Source organism: Ailuropoda melanoleuca, chromosome 17, assembly GCF_002007445.2.
Source record: "Ailuropoda melanoleuca isolate Jingjing chromosome 17, ASM200744v2, whole genome shotgun sequence".
Taxonomy (NCBI): Eukaryota; Metazoa; Chordata; class Mammalia; order Carnivora; family Ursidae; genus Ailuropoda; species Ailuropoda melanoleuca.
The window spans coordinates 20,897,655-20,918,639 of record NC_048234.1 but is presented as its reverse complement, the minus strand read 5'-3'; the positions used below and the strand labels follow the sequence as shown (position 1 = coordinate 20,918,639).

The window sequence follows — 20,985 nt, the reverse complement described above, 5'->3', positions numbered from 1 at the left end:
TTTGGGCACATTATCTATTTCAGAGATAAAGAAACGAAGGGGGGTGGGACTCGTCCAGGAAGTCTTCCGCAATTGCCCCTCCCATCACTGACTCACCTCTAAATCACACGGAGTTCTTCTCCGCTCCCACAGCACCATAGATACGCTGCAGGCACTGGTACTGTGTGTCATTTCTGTTTACCTGTCAGTCTCTCTGGCCTAACCTTAAAGTTCCTCCTGTCCCAGGAGCAAGTACAGTTCCTGCCACAAAACAGACGCTCAATCACTGTTTGCCAAATGAGCTCCGGGATACAGGGATGGCAACTCAAGGGCAGGTCGGCTGAAGCAACTTGTTCAACACCACGTAGCTGACCAGTGGCAGACCTGGCATTCCAGCTCACTCACGTCTCCTGAGATCAAATTCAACTCACTCTTCCTTTAGCCCCCATCGCTAATATTTTAGGGTGACATTATTACTGCTTCATAGGAAGCACCAACCAAAATATAGGTATGAATATAATTTAAGCTCAAACATCAAAAACATTTTCCACATGTGAAATAAACTGCCTACTGAGATCTATCAGCATTGTCAGCACTTTCTATCTTTATACCGACTATTTAAAGATAATGGGTTTTGATTATTACACTAGCTTCTCTGGGCCATTCCCTCCCCCCCCCACCCAGGTGGAGTTCCTCAACATCTCTGATGATTTTTGCTTTGTTATTTAAAAATATCTATTTAAAATACAGCTAAAGAAACACCCAATTTCTGCGAAATGTATTTATGAAATTGCTGGGGAAAATTAAGAGTAATCATGAGTTTTAAATGCATAACCATCTACCAGATCAATGAACCACACACAGGCCACAAACACCTTAGTGAGCCTCAATGTCAAGGCAAAAGCCTTGAACATAAGTACAATAACAAAAAAAGAAAAATCATCAGTAAAACGGCTTTGCACAGAATAATTATGTTATCAAGGGTCATAAATGGGACTGTAATCAATGGTTTGGTCAGTTTCACAAGAAATTCAGAAAAAAATATTATCACTGGGAACTAAAGCTTAGGTTCATTCAAAGTAAAATTAACTTCCTTAGTATCACTTTGCAAAACCTTCAGGAATAATTTTGTTCTATTATTTCTACCGACAAGAGTTTCCTTCACAAAGCAAAAACAACTCATGTTCGGTTGTATATATAGTTTAACTGCTAGTGATGAGGTATAAAGTTAAACTGAGATTCACAAATGGGACAGTGCGTGTTTTTTTTTTTTTTATTATTGCTAATTACCTTTGTGATTTTATTCATGATCCTTAACATTTCTTTTTTTTAATAACTTTTTATTATGTTACATTAGTCACCATACAGTACATCCTTAGTTTTTGGTGTAGTGTTCCATGATTCATTAGTTGCGTATAACACCCAGTGCACCATGCAATACGTGCCCTCCTTACTACCCATCACCGGCCTATCCCATTCCCCCACCCCCTCACCTCTGAAGCCCTCAGTTTGTTTCCCAGAGTCCATAGCCTTTCATGGTTCATTCCCCCTTCTGTTTACCGCCCCCCTTCATTCTTCCCTTCCTTCTCCTACTGGACAGTGCGTTTTTAAACCTAATTATGTTAATTAAGAGTCACCTTTCTTCTTATATTTCAAGTGTTATTTTTTCTAATGTAATTTTTTTCTTCTTTTACTTCTCTTCTTTAATCCTACTACTTTTAAAAAGCTAAAATTGCTAGTAATAAGGAGGCACAGATTGAATAGGATCCCAAGCTATTAAGACTTAATAAACCAGAAAGCCCAAGTGGTAAAGGAAAAAAAAGAAAAAAATATATGGTTTTGGAAAGCTATGCAGATTTATAAGAAACAGCCTGACCAACTTACAAACCAGAAATAGAAGCCCTACGTATTACTGTTTTCAGTTTTGAGGCCTACCTTTTTGTCACCTATTAAAATTATACCTTACAGAAATAAAAGATAATCTTTTAAAGCAATGTTTAAAAATTAGGATCAAAAAAGGATGAAAAACTCTACTTTTTTATTTATTTAGAAAAACGGGTATTCTGCTTGCTTCCCCATCCAGTAATTAACATGTCAACCATAATATGGATTTGGGTGACTTTAACTTTTTAAAGCCTGCTAATCAATTGATTCAATGAGCCTAGTTTTCCTCCCAGTTGAGATGGGAATGGTTGTCTGGGCCTTTATACAACTGGATATATACCGGAACTAATTAAGACAAAAATCAAAGCCACAAATGGGCTAATTATCTTTGTTGAGCTTAGGACCTAATTTCTTTTCTTTTCTTTTTTTTTTTTTTAATTTATTTATTTGACAGAGACAGCCAGCGAGAGGGAACACAAGCAGGGGGAGTGGGAGAGGAAGAAGCAGGCTCATAGTGTAGGAAGCCTGATGTGGGGCTCGATCCCATCAGGCCAGGATCACGCCCTGAGCCGAAGGCAGACGCTTAACCGCTGTGCCACCCAGGCGCCCCAGGACCTAATTTCTAATTTCTAATGCTTTTATTTTCTTGAGAATAATTTAGTTTGCATTTTCTAGCAACCAGGTTTTTAAGCAGTCCTCCACTGAACCGTCAATTCATTATACACATTTGTGTTTTTAAGAGTCTTAAAAATATCACCAATTTTTACTGATCTTGTGCTTTATGTGTTGATCAGACTTGCTTGCTTATATATGTATGTATGTACTTTCTAGATAGTAATTATCCAAACTGGAGAGTTGATGGGGAATGTGGGGAGAGTGTGAGAAAAAATCTCAAAACTGATTTTCCTCTACATTTTTTTTCTTTTCTTTTATTTAAAACTTCGACTCGCTGAGGTGAGACAAAAGTATTTTAAATTTGGGATACTTTTTTGAAGAATTCTTGCACCTTAGCATATGTTTAAGCATTGGGCAAAATTTCAGGTTTTACTTATTTAAGATAAAATACTAAATAAATACCCATGTCTATTGAAAACAGTATTAGGACTAGTAGCTCAATTATCTTCACGAACTTCGATGGGTAAACTTGGACTGGTATTGATTTTTAAGTGCTTTTTCTTTTGATATGATTTCCGACTTCTAGAAAAGTTGCAAGAATTATACACAATATTCCCAAGTATCCCTTCCCCAGATCATATGAATAATAACATTTTACTACATTGATTGTATCATTTTCTCTCCTTTATTCCCAAGGTTCTATAGTTACGGAGGCTCATACTTATGATCTGAGTTTAGAGAGGGCTTCAGAAGTTCAAGATCTATAATTCTTTTATTTGCTAGTTATTTTACTCAAATAGCCCTTTATACCCCAGATGCTCCTGTTTGCTTCACTAGTTTTGCTTGTGGGATTTCTCAAAAATGCACAGTGATTCATAAAGCTAAAACCAATCCTTCTTGACATAAAGTATATTATGTTCTTTGCCATGGGACTGCCATGTTCAGTACTGTTATGTCAGAGAGCTTAGGCCACTTAACAGCTGATCTTGATATCACTCATCTGACTGCTTTATCTCTGTAGGGTAGAGCTTAGGAGCTCAGGCTCTAAAGTCAGATGACTTGGATGTGACTCCCAGCTATAAAAAAAAAAAATCGTGACTGAAGGAAGGTATATTAGTTTTAAACGTCGGGTTTACAACTTAGCACTGAGCAACGGGGCAGCCAGGACCAAGAGGGTAACTCTGATTTGCTCTAAATGGGGGACCTATCAGTTCATCAGGGCTGTGTGCAAGGAAAATGAAGCATCAGAGCCTCTCTACAGAAATGGCTTTGACGGACATCAACACAAATTTTTAAAGAAAATAAAGAGGCATTCCATGTGTGTCTATTTCTAAAATCAACCCTGGATCAAAGGAAGAGCGAAATAATCATTTTTCATAGATAGAAAAGATAGGTGTTAAGTGTTCCATGAAATTAGCCTTCTGACATGCTGGTTTGGTACAGGTAGTGAGCTTGAAGAATTTTGATGAACAATTCATCTTGCTGTAAAAGTGTCCAGGAGAGGAGACGACTCACAAACTGTGTCCCATATATCCTGACAGCTGCCACAAAGCCTCTCAGGAACTGCTGTCAGGGGCAAAGAGAACCTAAGCGCACACGGTGGTTATAAGCTTGAGAAATGACGGGCTGAGCACCAAGCACAGGGAAGGGCACACAACTGGTGCTCAGTAAATGGAGGTTACTATTACTGGATTCATTGTTTCCACTGGATTTCTGACAAAGCTGAATGGTAGTCAACTTCAAAATGAGCGATTACTGGGGCACCTGGGTGGCGCAGTCAGTTAAGTGTCTGACTCTTGGTTTCAGTTCAGGTCATGATCCCAGGGTGGTGGTACTGAGCCCCATGTCGGGCTCCGCTCTCAGTGTGGAGTCTACTTTGAGTTTCTCTCTCCCTCTCCCCCTCCGCCCTGTGCTCTCACACGTGTGCGCACATGCATGCGTGCACGCTCTTTTTCTCTCAAATAAAAAGATAAATCTGTTTAAAAAATCAAAATGAGTTATTACTGAAAACTTAAATAGCGTATACAGCCAGACCAGGAGCCACCTAGGACCCCATCTCACGTTTCACCACTTGTCTATCTCCCCCGACTTCTTCAGCCTCAGAAAATGCTTCCTTTTATTCCCTCATGGTTACCTCTATTCATCAATCTTAGCTTAAAAGTCACTTCCTCTGGAATGACTTCCTTGACCAGCTCAGCCTATAAATAATTTTTATTTAGACCTTAAAGTTTCTCTTTCTTTCGGATACTGATGGCAAAGAAATGTTGAGGTCTATTATACTGAAAGTGCATTTTTAGCACAGATAAAGAATTCCTCTGATTTGCTTTGGCAAAGAGGGCCAGTGTTCTGTTTAAATTATGTTCCACCTTGTTCCAATTATATGTAAACAGAAATGCCAGTTATCTTAAAGGTTTCAACTTTCTACTCCTATGAAAAATTTTATAGGACAAATTGAACTCTTCAAGCAAAAAAAACAAAAACAAAACCAAAAAAAACCCTGATGTTGGAATTGATGGTTTGATAAGCAAATTAAATATTCACAAGAAACATTATATATCTCTAGGAACAAAATTATGGAATCAACTAAAATTAGTCTATACAACTAAGTGATTTATTGACGAAGAAAATTTTCTGCAATTCAACTCTGGAAGGTCTTTTGTTATAGCTACGATAAATAATTTAAGTCTCTTCCAACTAGAAACCCAAATTCCAATCAGGTTAGCTAAAATATTAATATAATATTCTCACCTTCATTTCCTAAACTCTTATATCCTACCATGACACCACACTTGATACAAAATTATTATATTTCATGAACTGAATAAAACACTGGAGGATTCCTGATATTTACTGAGAAATCCTCTGGCATTTTCTCTAATCACTATGGCAACTGTAATGGGTACCCATTATAATGGGTGGAGAATGCCAATACTGCCCCTATGGGTCAGATGACGTGATCTCCATTCCCATCTAGAGCCTGAGCCTTCCTAACGCATAAGCCAGAGTAACACAGAGAAGGACCAGAGGTCCATGCTTACTGAAGAAAATGAAAGCAACTGGTTTTAAAACTAAAATAGCTGTAGAGGAAGAGTTACCTGAGAGTGAGGGCAAAAATAGAAGGCCAAAGGTCAAACCTTATAGAAAAGGGGGTTAAAAAATCCCCAAATTATAGGAGTCGGATAATACTACTAAGAACAAAGAAAATAATAGTAAAAAAATAATAATAAATTTATTGAAGGCTTATTATATAATACCAGGTACTACCTTAAATTATTTAATGAACACATTATTTAATGTTTATAGCCAAGCATAAGCTAAATATTATTATCCCTATTTTAAACATGAGGAAATTGAATCTCAGGCAAGGTTAGTAATTTGCCCAAGAGCATATAGCCAGAAAGAGCTAGAGCCAGAATTTGAACCCATACCTTCTAACTATGAATCTCAGTCTCTCCACCTCTATAAAACCTGCTTTCCTTGATAAGGTAGGCCTCCAAGAAATAAAAGGGAAAGCAGCCCAAAAGTCATAGACGAGAGATATAGGATAGTCAACAGTATCAAGTGTCAAAGAAAAATCCAGAAAGATCCTAGGGAATATTGTTGGATTTGGTTCTGTCCAAAGTGCACACTATCCACAGCTGTATGGGTAGCACCCAAATTTCACAGGGTTAAGAAGTGGATGGACAAAAGGGAAACAGTAGACCTGTACAGATGTCCCTCTCAAGAAAATTGGCAGTGGGGGACCAGATCATGAAAGTTATCAACTGAAGAGGGCAAAGAACGAAAATACGAGGGAGGGAACACATGTAAAGACACCACAAATGGCTCATCTGACTCAACCCCTGACAAGATGTTCTTGGGAAACCCTTCCACATCCCTCACTTTTCGCCTCTCACCGCCCGGTATAGACTCCCTGATTTCCCTTGAGCTCTTCCATGCTTTTCCCTACCAGAAATACCCTCTTTCAGTTTTGTTTTTCTTGTGACCTCCAACTTTTCCTTTAGCACACGGCTCAAAGGCCACATCCATGGTGAAGACATTACTGACCCTCACTCCCAAGAACAATCTCCACTGTTACTCCTGAGGCACTTTGTATCCAATTCTATAATGACATCTATCTCCCTCAAAAGTTGGCTTTCCGCAGTCAGCAACTATGTCAGATCACCTTTGAGACCCCAGCATTTAACACAGCACCTTCCATATTCCTCTGCAACTACATTATCCTAAACTGATCACAATGACCTAACTCCAGACAAGAAAGTATTTTTAAAATCACTTAACAGAGAATCAGTGCATATGATTACTCAACCATTTAAATAGTAGAGCTCTTATTTTTTACAAATATTCAGTAGAGATGTTCAACTAAAAGGCCTACATATTGGATTGGCACAGCAAAATTTATTTCAATTGTAAATCAGCATGTTCCTTCAAAACACCTTTTCATATTAGATACTAAAAATTAGCAATTCTGGCTCTAAAAAATAAAATAAATATGGTCTTCAAGAGCTAAAATCATTCTCTTTTGTTTTTCTACAAAAAGACATTCAACAGGAATTCATTTGAAAATGTAACCCCATCTTTTAGGATGTCTGCCACAATCTTAATTAGGAGAAAACTGTCCCCTTAGGGAACCAAGCCAATGGGAATCAAGTCCCAAATAAGAGCAAACCACAGAAAAATGTCTTCGTTTCTGTTGATTATATGAGATAATGGTCTCAAATGAAAAGAATTCTATTCATGTCCATCAAAGCTAGGGTGCACAGAAAGCAAGCAAATCTCTTGACCCTGAACAGAAAAGAAAGATAAAGACAGAAATGATGGAGTACACTACCTCAGGCTTAGCTCTTCAAACTAGCAAAGGAACCCATTTAAAATACTACAGATCAAATTCTGAGCCAATACAATGGTCTGTTATGGATTTAACATACAATAGGCAATCTTTTTTCCCCCCTTAATCACTGCTCACTGCTTTCATCACAAGAACTTTCTCTTGGGTATATTGCTAACCATCACAGTTTCTTTCTGGTTGTGATGATATACGACAGACATCACAGGAAAGTGGCAAACAGAAGTGAGTATAAAAATGATCCCTCGTTGGAGGCACTGGGGTGGCTCAGATGGTTAAGCATCTGCCTTCAGCTGAGGTCATGATCTCCAGGTCCTGGGATGGAGCCCCATGTCAGGCTCCCAGCTCAGTGGGGAGTCCGCTTCTCCCTCTCCCTTTGCCTCTCCCCTTGCTTGTGCTCGCTCTCTCTCTCAAATGAATAAATAAAGTCTTAAAAAAAAAATGACCCCTCACTGAAGCTGTGGTTTCATGTGAGGATTGCAGGAGTACTCATGTCAAAATCCCTTCCCTAAAATCTGTTTCCTAAAACATGAGGCATCATTTTAAAGATACCATAATAGACAGATCTACTGGGATTCATTTAAAATTTACCCTTCTTGAAGAGTGCCCTTTGCCTAGAACCTAACTGGCAATTCCGATTAACTCTGCTTCTCAAACAAAATGTCATTTATCCTTTTGACCATAGGAATAATACGCTCACTTGTCAGGAAGTACCATAACTTATGTGAAAATGCTAAAAATGAGAAAGATTGATACTAACCAAAAAGAAACAATATAGCTAGAATATAGTTATTCTATTCATTTTCATATCTCAAATTATATCACTGCCCAGATAGATGATTTACGGAAAAACTAAGATTCTTATCTGAATATAATCTTGAAATGAATTTTTAATCACGTAAAAGGAGGTTTCAATGTCCCAGTTACATATTAAAGACCCACTAGAAAGAAAGCGAGTCCCTGCGCAGGAAAAGGTAAAGACCACAGTCTCTGATAATAAAAGAACTCAAACAAAGTTGACAGCTAACTTGACAAAAGATGTTTTTCTTTGAATTCAAACAGAAGCCCTTCAACCCCAGGGCTCCACGGTACCTGGGATGTTCTGTTTACAAGAAGTGGTATAGGGATAAAATAGTCACCCACTTTGATAGAAAAGATATGTGCCTTTTTCTAAGGAAGGGGGAAGACAGGCAGGGACTGGAGAGAAAGTACGAACTGTACTCCGAGGGCAGTTAAAACTGGGAAACACGAAAGGCAGAAAAAAAATCTTAGAGCCTTGGTTCCAAGTGGTTTAGGAATTATCCTCAATGTCAGCAGCACTATGGAATACCGGATGCCCAAGATTACAACAAGGAGTACAAGTTCTCACTTCAGCCTAGGTTCTGCTCTGATAAGAACTGGCAGGCTGTGGGAGAGAACAGAACAGCGGAAGACATTTTCCTCCTTCCCTCTCCTGGATTTTTAATACAGTTTTAGGGAAAGTAGGGTCAAAGACCTCTCAGATTTAGGCATACAATGACCAACCTGAAGAGTAATCTACAAGAAACTCGAACAAATCACTCAAGGCAGGGGGAAGGCAGGGGGGAAACATCATTTCTAGCCATAGTCTATAAAGATCATCCATCCAAAAAGTCTTTTCATAATGATGATGATGAGTAATATTAAAATTTTTATACCTAATCAACATACTGAATTTGAATATTTATACATACAGATTTTATTGAATTGAGCAACCATGTCTACATTTGGAAGCTGAGACTCTATGATGTTTTGTGAAATGGTGAAAAATTAAAAAAGAAAATTTGATAAAGTATTATATAACAAGACCTTGTAATCATTGCTCAGAATTCTCTATTCCTGAACCAGATCGTCTAAGGAAAGGTGGAGAGTTGCTTCTTGAGCTCATACAGGATAAATGAAAAAGCACAGAAATAATTTTAAACATTTTACTTGGTACTTAGTGAGATTAGAGCCTTCATGCTTTGAGGAAACAGAACTATATATTAGATCTTAAAATTTTCTGGTTTTTCAACTTTCTAATCAATATAACATTACACGCCTCAACATTCCAACATTTTAGCAATAGACCTTTCCTTCACATCAGAGTGGCCAAAGCAAGGACACAATAAAAGATGAATCAATAGAAGTAACTACTTTGACATCAATACCATGATTTCGATATCCATCATGGGTCAGTGACAAAAGCTAGAGAGAAGATTGTAAAGGTATCCCACTACATCGGAAAACTCAAGATGACATCAGCACATCAACAATACAAAGATTATAGGCAAGTCAAGAGCAATAAGAAATTACTTCAGCAATAACCTTATCAGTTGTAGAAAATATATCGACAGGGACACTGTGAGGGGCACTTGGGTGGCTCAGTCAATTAAGTGTCTGACTCCTAGTTTCAGCTCAAGTCATGATCTCAGGGTCATGAGACTGAGCCCCGCATCGACGGGCTCCACGTTGGGCGCTGAGCCTGCTTAAGATTCTCTTTCTCTCTCACCCTCTGCCCCTCTCCTGTGCTCTCACACGCGATTCTCTCTCTCTCTCAAGGGAAAAAAAAAGCACTAGGAAGCATCAAATGTGACCCTTTTCTAATTTGAAGGGAAAGAAAGGGAAAAGAAAAGAAATGAGAGAGGAGCAAAAACTCCTTCCAAATAAGCCTGGAAGGACTACAGGCAACTCCAGGCAGACTAACCCACTATGTGAAATAAAACACTTTGTTGACAAAAAGAAAACGGGAGTTCTCACCTTCTTTGCTTGGTGTAAGGGGATGTAAAGTGTCACCTGCTGTGAATGTCCTAGAAGAAAGAGCTAACTTGAGGAGCTGAAAAATACACCTGCTGGGAATGAGCCATATGGCACGGCACAGTGTTTTCCGAGGTGGGGTCCATGTGTACCTGAGATTACTTTTTATGAGGACAAGGAACAAGGTGAGTGTGCATATGTGTGATTTTCTATTTATGCTGGTGATACTGATTTTCCACTTCTGGTAGCAATTTTTGTTTTTTACAAAAGGTTATGTATTTAATACAAAAAGTGATTTTATTTAAGCAGGAATCAGAGTCTCTCCACCCACTCCATGCAGTGAGATGGGTGACTGACTTCCAGAACTTTGGTGAAAGTTTGGAGATTTATTCTTTGGTTTAATCTCTGCACGGAAGAAGACCAACCACGGATGATAGACGAAAAAAGCATTAAGTGAATTAGGGCAAGAAATACCCAATCTTCTTCCCCCACTCAGCTTTCAGGCAGGTTAAGTATTCACCCTCTAAGCAGGAAGTTGGAGAAGTTTTTTAAAAAATATGACAGCCATCGGGAGCCTGGGAGGCTCAGTCAGTTAAGCCACTGCCTTTGGCTCAGGTCATGATCTCAGGGTCCAGGGATCAAGTCCCACATCAGGCTCTCTGCTCAGCACGGAGTCTGCTTCTCCCTCTGCCCCTCCCCCCTGCTCGTGCTCTCTTCTCTCTCTCTCCTCCTCTCTCAAATAAATAAATAAAATCTTTCAAAAAAAAAATAAAAATATAACAGCCCAGGGGTGCCTGGGTAGCGCAGTCGTTAAGCGTCTGCCTTCGGCTCAGGGACTGATCCCGGCATTCCGGGATCGAGTCCCACATTGGGCTCCTCCGCTGGGAGCCTGCTTCTTCCTCTCCCACTCCCCCTTGCTTGTGTTCCCTCTCTCGCTGCCTGTCTCTATCTCTGTTAAATTAAAAAATAAAAAATCTTTTAAAAAAAAAATATATATAGCAGCCCAAGAGGAAAAACAAAGATACTGAACACCAGAAAGAACCCAGTTAAAAAGCCCAGTCAGATGACCCTACACTGAAGTCAATAAGACCCACATTCACATCAGCTGTTTATCCTCATGCTTTTAAATATGGATTAACACCCAAAGATGGTCAGACATCAAAGAAAAGCTTCAAAAATCAAAGACAGGAGACCAAAAAAAAAAAAAAAAAAAAAAATCCAAAAAAAAAACCAAAACCAAAACAAACCAAAAAAACCCACCCCAAAACAAAGAGCAAAGTAGCTTGAAGGAAACAGACTACACATAAAGTAAAGAAAAAAATTTCAATAACTTAAAAAAAATTAATATCTTTGGAGTAAAAGAAAAAGATACTATAATCAGGATATAAAACACGATGTTATGAAAAGGAACATAGAGGAAAATTTTTTAAAAAGCTTCTCCTGGATCCCAGCACCCTTCCTGCCCATCCCACTTCTATCTCCTGAAAAGAATTTAACCTTAAGTACCTCTGTCTACCATTTGGGAAAAGCTAACCCTTTCCCTAGCGACTTTCCTGTAATAAGGGCGACGTTTGCTAAAGATTCTCCTTGATACTAAGAAATTACAGGCAAACCACAAGTCTCAAGATAATGCTTTATATGATCTCTCTCATTTATCTTCTCACCACTCTTTGGAGGAAACGACAGACCAAAGCATTCCCAATCCCCACTGCAGAACTATTAGCTGGCACGCGCGCTTTCGTCGGTGTCTTTCCAAAACAAGCCCCATGTCCTGGGTGTGAATAAGATCTGTAGTAAACATGTGATGATGAATTCATTCTCAATTTTTTAAACGGGATGAGTCAGATCTCCAGACCTTTAAGATAATTTAATTTTCATTCAACAGTATTTTTCTAGTCACCAAAACACTCAGGCATTTTCTAAATCATCACAAAGGCAAACTCCTTGCCTGGAGGGCACAGGCAACCTCTCCTTCATGAGGTACTACTTGTGAGCTAATACAGGAAACTCTGATTGCTGATATTTCAATAGGAAAGAAAGAGCAAGTCGTGATAAAGAATAAGACAGGGGAGAAGAGGAGGGACAGAACGTTCGGAGAAGGATGGGCAAGACAGAAACAAACGTTTTCTTCAGGAGTTAAGAGGCTCTTCCAGAATAGGGATTATGGTTTGGATACTTTTCTTTGCATTCCTACAGCCCAGTACAGGCAGAATCGGCCACATCCAGGAAGGGCTCGAGAAACACTCAGTGAATTAACCTCAGAGCTGAACTCCATCTATCTCTGCGCCTACCGGGCCAGAACGCACCTGTGGGACGGACAGCCCAGTGACAGGCGCGGCATCTTCTCTGACAACAGCAGCTCCTTACCTGTTGTTGGACGGGTACCTGCTGCACCACCTGGGTAGGCACTGCTGCCTGACTGGCTACAGATGTCTGTAGAGTCACTGTCGAACCTGTGTCCGACCCGGTCTCTGATGTCTGCATGATGGTCTCTGAAATGTAGCAAAACAGAGATGAAGCTGTAAATGTGCACTTCACGTGACCAGCTGCATGACATCTGTTCTTAAAGTCCTATGCTGAGAGCAACTTTCAACTCTCCACAGTGCTTCTTACGCCAGCACATTGCCCTGATATTCCACGTGTGGTTAGAGACACTCTGACCACTTTTTAAATAAATGTAGAAAATGACCAAGTCACATAAAAAAAAAGAAATCCCCATTTAGTACCTCTCATTTTGGGGCTATCAAAGTTGAGCTTCGTGGAAATCTACCTTCCTTAGGTCTCATCTGTTGTAAACTGGCTCAATCATATTATAAACCATAGTCCAAAATTGTTTCTAAATACTCAATTTTCAGTCCACAAACTCTAACTGGATGTAAATATGTCATAAAATGTTATTTTCTAGACACTTTTGTGGCCATTAAGATGTCACCAAAGGTGTACCATTTAGAATGAATTATTTCTAACATCGTTTTCAACTTTCAAACTTACTATGCTGTGATCTTAAAAAAAAAAAAAGTAATGTATATCCAAAAGTCTAACCAAAGGATCAGGCTCGCTAATTTGTTCTGCCTGTGGTATGATATTGTACTAAAATCTACCTCGATTTTACACAAAGACAGCCAAAAACCAACAATGTTTAGTATTTTGAAGATGGGGAGGACCACTCTTATAGAAAGGAGACTTGTATAAGCAAAGTCACAAAATTTTACCTTCTCCCACTCAGACTTGAACCTGGCACATTTCATATGTGCCTGACCTGCCATCATCGGGTAAATTTTGCAGCATGTGCTCTAACAGGCCTGGTTTCTCAGAGCTCCCAGTCTCAACATTCCATTTTGCTACTTACAGAGTCAATGGAATAAATACTAATTTCTTTGTTATTGAGCAGGGCCCAGAATTCTAATTTTCTTTCCTGAGGGGGGTGGGGGAAAAATATTTAATGGATAGCTTAAGAAAAATACTGCATTATGGTTTAAATTTTCCCCAAGAAAACTCTGGAAGAGTATCCAGTTCTTTCAAGTAGAAAATTAAGCCCCTCATCATCTTTTGTCATAGTGTGCCCTCTTCTAATTTTCCCCCAAACCTTTTCATGCAACTCATTTGATTTTAGCAATGGACCTCTGAAGACATCTCATCCACTCTTCTTATTTTATAGACGAGGAAACTAAAACCCAGAGAGGTGGAGACTCACTCAAGGTTACAGGAACAGCTATGGGACTAGGCCTAGTCCTAAGAGCTGAGGACTCTTCCAAATGCTCTCCACATGTTAATGTATGAGTAAATTAATCCATGGGATTAGGCCCTTTTGCTTTGAATCTGTGCTTATTTTTCTCTCTAGGCCTTGACCATTGGCATCTCTTTAAGTGATTTTCTTATTCTTTTATTAGTCAAAGCCCCACATAAACCTTACCACATACAAGAGAGACAGCAATAACAGCTAACACTGACTCAATGTTTAACATATGCTAAGGACTCTTCCAAATGCTCTACATGTTAATTTTTGAGTAAATTAATCCATGTAATAACCCGGTGTGATTGGTAGGCTTATAATCCTCCATTTACAGATGAGGGACCCCGGCACACAGAGTGAAAGTGATTAGAAGCTTACAAGACAACGGGGAAAGTGATAGAGACTGTAGCTACCACCCCACTTATTTGGGTCAGCTACTAACGTTCAGCTCCAAGAAGTTGAGAATTTGTGGGAAGGCTAAGCTGTAGATGCCAGGTCTCCCAATTTTCCAAACGAGGCTGAAAGTTCAGATTTTTATGTGAAATCTCCAGAACAATGGTTCACTTTTTAAACTGTAGTATTAATCTCCAAGCGAACAAACACACATGCACGTACACACACACACACACACACACACACCTTTGAGCTAGCATTAAGACCATGGACATGCCTGTAAATGATTGAGAATGACAGGATTCACTACATAAAATTCTTGCCTAGTTAAGTGGAGGACCCCTGGTTCTCAAACTTTGGGGAAGGGATATATACATTAGGAACCCTATCTGTGCCTCTTCCTTTATTCCATCCCAGAGGGAAAAATATACCATCCCAAAAATGAAAGCAAAAGCCAATGCCATTTGATTCATTACATGCTTGTAGACCATCAACGCCTTCTGTCCTACAGCAGAGGGACTATTAGCGAAAGTGAGATTAGTGAGCTCCCCTTCTGCAGAGAATGAACAATGAACCAGATGTTGGACACCATCTTCAAGGAGGTTTTCTAAGCCTCTCTTCCCAACCCCAAGATGGGTGGAGGACTTTATCTGTTTACTATGTAAACGAAGACAGTGTTGCCAGTTTTGGCCGATCAAGGGTGGGTATTTCTTAGAGTGAAGTCGCTCACCTAAAACTCCCTCCTATCTCTCCCAACGCTGGCTGGGAATTTTATCGAGACTTTCTCATGTGCCCATACACTGTTTTCTGCAGACCAGTCCACACACCCCTTTTGGTATATGACCCATACCTTGACATCTACTATTTTGTACCTAACGTAAGCAAGAATATAGTGAATAAAGATCTCTTTAAAAATTAAATATACGTGGGGGGGGGCCTAGGTGGTGCAGTTGGTTAAGTGTCAGATGCTTGGTTTCAGCTCAGGTCGTGATCTCAGGGTCCTGAGGTCAAGCCCCACCCTCGTGCTTGGAGTCTGCTTAAGACTCTCTCTCTGCCCCTTTCCCCCTAAAAATTAAATATGCTCTTAAAGCAATTCCTAAGAATTCCCAATAAACTACCTGAAAGAGTTTATCGGAAGATAAACGGCACAGATTTGAAAACTGGCCTTTCATGGACTATTAGTAGACTCCACAGACAGGCTTTGGCTTAGAGTTACTACAAATTAAAATTCTTAATTGCCAATATTTAAAAATCAAATCTGGGGCGCCTGGGTGGCACAGCGGTTAAGCGTCTGCCTTCGGCTCAGGGCGTGATCCCTCCATGTTAAAAACCAACTTCCAGATTCTTACAAAAATATGAAAATTTAGAAAAGGTGAACCTATATTATGTGTTTTATAGACAAATTATTTTTAACGGCAATACTCCACTTGCCTGGCCTCTACAGGCTTGTGAGTTCATGACACTTTCTGGGGTAACCAGATATTTAGTCTTATACATCCAGACTGAAAATGGAAAAATTATGTTTTGGGTTTAAGAATCTTGGTAACATTTATGCTCATTCACTTCTTTTATACAGAAGAGATATACCCAAGTTTTGTCCACTTTACCAAGAGAAATGTGTAACCAGATGATTGGAACTCTGATTTTCCTCATTTATGCGGACGAGTCAGTGGACACCCAGAGATGTCAGGTCACACTTAACCAAGATCAAACAGCTGGGGAGTTCGGAAAGGAGGGTTTGGATATACTAACAAAGCTCATTCACTAAACAACTAGAGAAGTAAGTGGGGAGTCCTGAATTTCAGAATAGACATTGCATAGATAGAAGAGAAGAGAGTAAAGAAAAGCAAACTGGGGACCTTTTTGGAATGAAAAAGAAGGAAAGGGGCCCCAACTGTTTTATTGGAGCAACCTTTGCAGGAGAGACTGGGGAAAATGAGATGGACAGAAAATGATGGCTTTGTAACTTCAAGTGAGAAAGTCATGGAGAGCTTTCCATCCAGCCTCTGGCTCCATGCCACATCAAAAGTGGCACAGAAAGCCCAATCCAGGACAACCGATAACTGCCCCAGAATATCTTCTGTTTACTGCCCAGTGACTGCTCTCATCCGTCTCACCGGGTCCTGGATCACAGGGTCATGCCAATGGATAAGAACTTAGTCTCTCCATCTCTCCTTGATGGACACAACTTCATCCTCCTACGATTTCATTGTCTTCCTGTTATGAAGAAGAGGCTTCCCTTGCCAAGTCCTCATGGCTTGAGAGGGTCTCAGTCCCACCCCTGGCAGAGACTGGCTCAAAAACGACCGTAATTAGGTCTCTCCTCTGACAAGTCTTTCCCAGGTGCCATGCAATGCGCTAAGTGCTCAAAATACACCTCATTTAATCCTCAGAAGACTCTCATTAACGGCAGTGCTCTTATTTCCACTTAACAAAGGAGGAAACCGAGGCACAAATGGATTCCATAACTTGCTGAAAGCCACCCAGCCGGTAAAGGGAAGAGCCTGAATCCAAACCCAGGGTTAGCTGACTCCAAAGCCCACGATGTCCCCACTTCGTATGTATTACTTTGCAATATCATGATGATAGGGCTTCCGAACGAAAAGCTACAGACTGGGTCTGAACGGCAAAGTCTTTGGGATTCTCAATCCATTGTATTTGATCTACACCTTCCTATAACAATGGACAGGCAACCCTTCTCTCTCCAACATCAAAATCAGGAAGGATTCTCTCTCCCTCTGCTGAGGCCATAAGAGAACCTAACTCCTAAGTATTTTTCCAAAGGCATTTTAACTGATTAATTCTGAAGACCTGACTTAACAGCAGATCAATTAGAATGTTAAAGCATGTTTGAGGAGCAGAACCCTCCTGCCAAATTTTGCTAAACAGATCATTTAAACCCACTGACGCATTCAGAGTGTTCCGGTCGCTTTCCAACATTTCAGCAAATCAAGAATCATCACTGAGGGTAGTGTCTTAGCAGGCTTCACTTGTAGGTTTCATTTTAGACCCGACATAAGGTTTGTGTGTACATTTGAGGTGTTCCTATTCATCTAGCAGTAGTTTCTGTGCTTTGTTTATGTTTGGGAGTAATTTGGTTAGTTCAGTTCCTTCACAGCCCCCTTTCAAGTGATATTTGTTTATCAGCCACAAATGCAGTCACATTAATCCATTTTGATAAGCTAAATAATCCCCTGCAGTTGGTCCATGATGCAGCCCATATGTAAATTAGTTGTATATTCTTGCAGGAGAGACATGCACAATTTCAGTCTAGTCATCCTTGCCTAATGTGGCTGTCAGGTGTGTCAAGAGCAACAGATGCTTGTTTGACAAAGGACCTTTTTATTCTGGCTAATTAAGCAGTTGGACACACCCGCCTGTTAACGGTTCTGCTTTGTACAGCCAACTCTGGCTGAATCATGCGAATCTACAGCTAAATAGGCCACATTTTGAAAGAAGGCTAATTAACCCCTAGGAGAAGGAAAGGAATATTGCAAAAACCCAGCTGCTGAATGCGACAAGATTAGCATTTCTTCAACCTGATGGGCAAAACCTAGGCAAAGCAAATGTGTTTGGAACAAACATGCGTTATTGCAAGTTTCAAGGCATTCAGATGTTCTTTATGGAACTTCCTGAAGATTATTTAATACACTCAAATTCACAGTTGGATTCCTTTTATCACACACAATGTACATGCCAAATTAAATGGTTTAATAGTCTGACCTAATCAATTACTTTTCAAACAGAACTATATAACTGGGATAGCTTAAAAATAGGTAGTACCCATCTAATTTTTATTGGGATTCTTCAGCCTGAAATAATTTGCTCTTTAAAAAAGCAAAGTCCACAAAGTTTGGCTCCACTACACTGACTGTATTGTTTTTTTTTACACTGAGGAATGTAACAGGTTCTAATTCAGTATAGAAAATAAAGACTTGGAATTTAATTTTCAAGTGCAACAGAGAATTGTCTTCCTTCTTCCTTAGTATAGATAAACAAAAGATGCTACCTCTAATTCTTACTTGAACCAAATTAACCAAAGTTATTATGAGTCACTTAATGGGTATAATAAAGATAAGTCACATCTAAAATGTGACATTCAAATAAAAATCATTTACTTAGAAACCTGGTTCGACATATAGGAATGCTATCTACAGGGAAAAAAAATATTTGTCAGGATTTGAACTGAATTACTGCTTTTAAAATACAGAACAGGAAGTTTAACATTTGTGTGCTTTTACACAGAAAAATCCCAAATCATAACTGATCTTTTGTGGAATAAAATTTTTATTACTAATGCTCTGATTAAGCATCAGCATTCTTGAGTAAATGTTAGAAAATAAACATTAGCATACATAATGCCCAGAGCAATTAAAATCTCTATTAAAATTAGATAACTAAAATAAGCTGTGCTTTTAGGAGCAGGGCGGGGGGGGGGACTGCCATTATTTACTTTTCTGAACATAAAATTAGTATGAAAAATACACATTTCCAGACTATTCTGGAGTAGATAATGAAAAATATTAAGATGATTTCAATTCTTAAAAAAAAAAAATCCTAAGGATATTAAGCAACTTTCAAAGAAGACAATATAACATAAAACAATGGGCCATATTAGAAAGTTGATACATATAGGTAAACAATCATGTGATAAATGTAATGCTTTGAAACTTTGACAAAAATATATTGAACTGAGTAATTTGACTACAAACACAAAACACTATGACTTGGCTTTTTCCCCCACTTCCTCTAGTAGGTATGAAAGAAACTGGGTAAGCTACAGACTGTAGTCAGCCTTTTTTATTCAAAATACACCTCTGTGAAAGTTTATTCATTGTACAACACGGGGCTTTATCAAATCAATAAATCAAGTAACTGAAGGGATGTAAAAGGAAAATTCATGATTTTCTGCATTATAAAAGCTGAGCCTGTTTATTTAGGTTTAATGTTGTAATCCTCACGACTATGTACAATTAATCTTTCATACTAAATTGATCTGTAGACAACGATGGAATGATAATAGTGTAGACTGCGAGGCAGTCATCTTCCCGTGATAACTGATGACAGTGATTAATGTTGGTGATGATTAATCAGCACACTGGTAACATATACAGGTTGCCTGGGTAACTTTTTTCACTTTTCAAACAAAGGTTTTCACTTAACTAATTCTTCCCTTGACTCAGAGTATGAAAAACTGTTTCTTTGGAGAAGAAAAATCAAATTAAATTACTTTAACAGCTTTTGTCTTGAAGGGCCAAGTACTTAAAAAAATAAAACCATCTACTAACATATTAGTAAAGCCAAACTACTGAAATAATACAAGAACTATTTTATTATCTGTTATTTGTTTCTAGTTATCAAGAGAAACTGTCATCAGGCCCAGAGGTCATTTTGGGGAAAAGAGAACCAAGGGCTTGTCCATTCCACTGCTGGTCCTGTATCAGCACTCTCTCCTACTCACGTTCATGAGTAGGCAACTCGGTCTTACCTGCATGACATGCTAAAAATGGTGGTGCATAGATACCAGCGGAAAGAAAAGGAAAAGAAAACCAAAGAAACAAAAACATCCAAGTATCCTACACTATTTCCTACTGGAAGGAGAGTCTGAGGACACAATGATGTAACATACAGAAAAATTCTTACTGAAAGGTACCAGATAAATGTTTCTCCCTATTGGTCCATCCAATCCTGAGAGTGACCAGAACCTACTGGATAGAGCATTTAATGGTATTAACGCTCAGCACTGAAAGATGATGAGCAATGAGCCCTTTATTATAAATCTATCATCTTCACTATCAGGGATATTAATAAGAATAGCTACCTCTGCTGAGCACTTACCATGTGATAGATGCTCTGCACACATTTAACCTTCATTTCACCCATCAAGTAGACGTTCCCATTTTATAGTAGAGGAAAGTAATGTTTAGAGATTAACTTGTCCAGGGTCACAGAGCTATTAAGGGATGAAGTCAGGCTTAAGTCCAGGTCTGTCTTGCTCCAATAATGGCAAGCTGTCATTGGACCCTACATGGCCACACAGACAGCAGCAGCACTGAGCCTATTTTAGCAAAATCAACTTTTAAAGAGATAAAGTAGTCTATGAAGACTTTGGGCACGAAGAAAGAATTCTAAATTTGAAAAGACACAAATATCACATAAATTGCAAATATGTACTATACCTAGTATGTAATCCATATATTTTTATGAAGGTACCAAACCTATAATTTTTATGATATGGAAAAGCATACCATGGATTAAAAGACATCTACCTTAACCTTGTATTCACAAAATATTTTATAGATGAAAGAGGTTATAATGTAGACTCATTTGCATTTAAGAACATGTCCTAAGGGGCACCTGGGTGGCTCAGTCATTAAGCCTCTGCCTTCGGCTCAGGGTGTGATCCCAGGGTCCTGGGATCGAGCCCCGCACTGGGCTCCTTGCTCTGCTGGGAGCCTGCTTCATCCTCTCCCGCTCCCCCTGCTTGTGTTCCCTCTCTCGCTGGCTGTCTGTCTCTCTCTCTGTCAAATAAATAAAATCTTTAAAAAAAAAAAAAAGTCCTAAAAAACAGCCAAACAAAGACCCAGTTAAATGACTATGTATGTATATATAATATCATATATAAACACAAGGATACTCATTCAAGTACTGTATATGATAGGGTAGCGAATAATAAGCAACCAAAATATCCATAATTGGGGAACTTATAAATTGTTCTATTCTGTATCCCTATAGTGGAATACCATACAGCACTATAGAAGCCAACACGGAAAGATATTCA

General features: G+C 39.1%; 1 protein-coding gene across 7 annotated transcripts in view; it reads right to left on the bottom strand.

Annotated features, from left to right (window-relative positions):
- Positions 1 to 20,985, bottom strand: part of RFX3 (regulatory factor X3) — a 275,646-nt gene that overhangs the window by 144,526 nt on the left and 110,135 nt on the right. For 6 of the 7 annotated variants that reach the window (XM_034647224.1, XM_002919098.4, XM_034647226.1 and 3 more), the window contains one exon: positions 12,446 to 12,570. In XM_034647224.1, coding sequence (XP_034503115.1) covers positions 12,446 to 12,562 — 117 coding nt within the window. In that variant the 5' untranslated portion in view covers positions 12,563 to 12,570. Of the gene's footprint in view, positions 1 to 12,445; positions 12,571 to 20,042; positions 20,067 to 20,985 lie in introns of those variants that run through there. The other variant, XM_019799522.2, reaches the window with a different exon arrangement.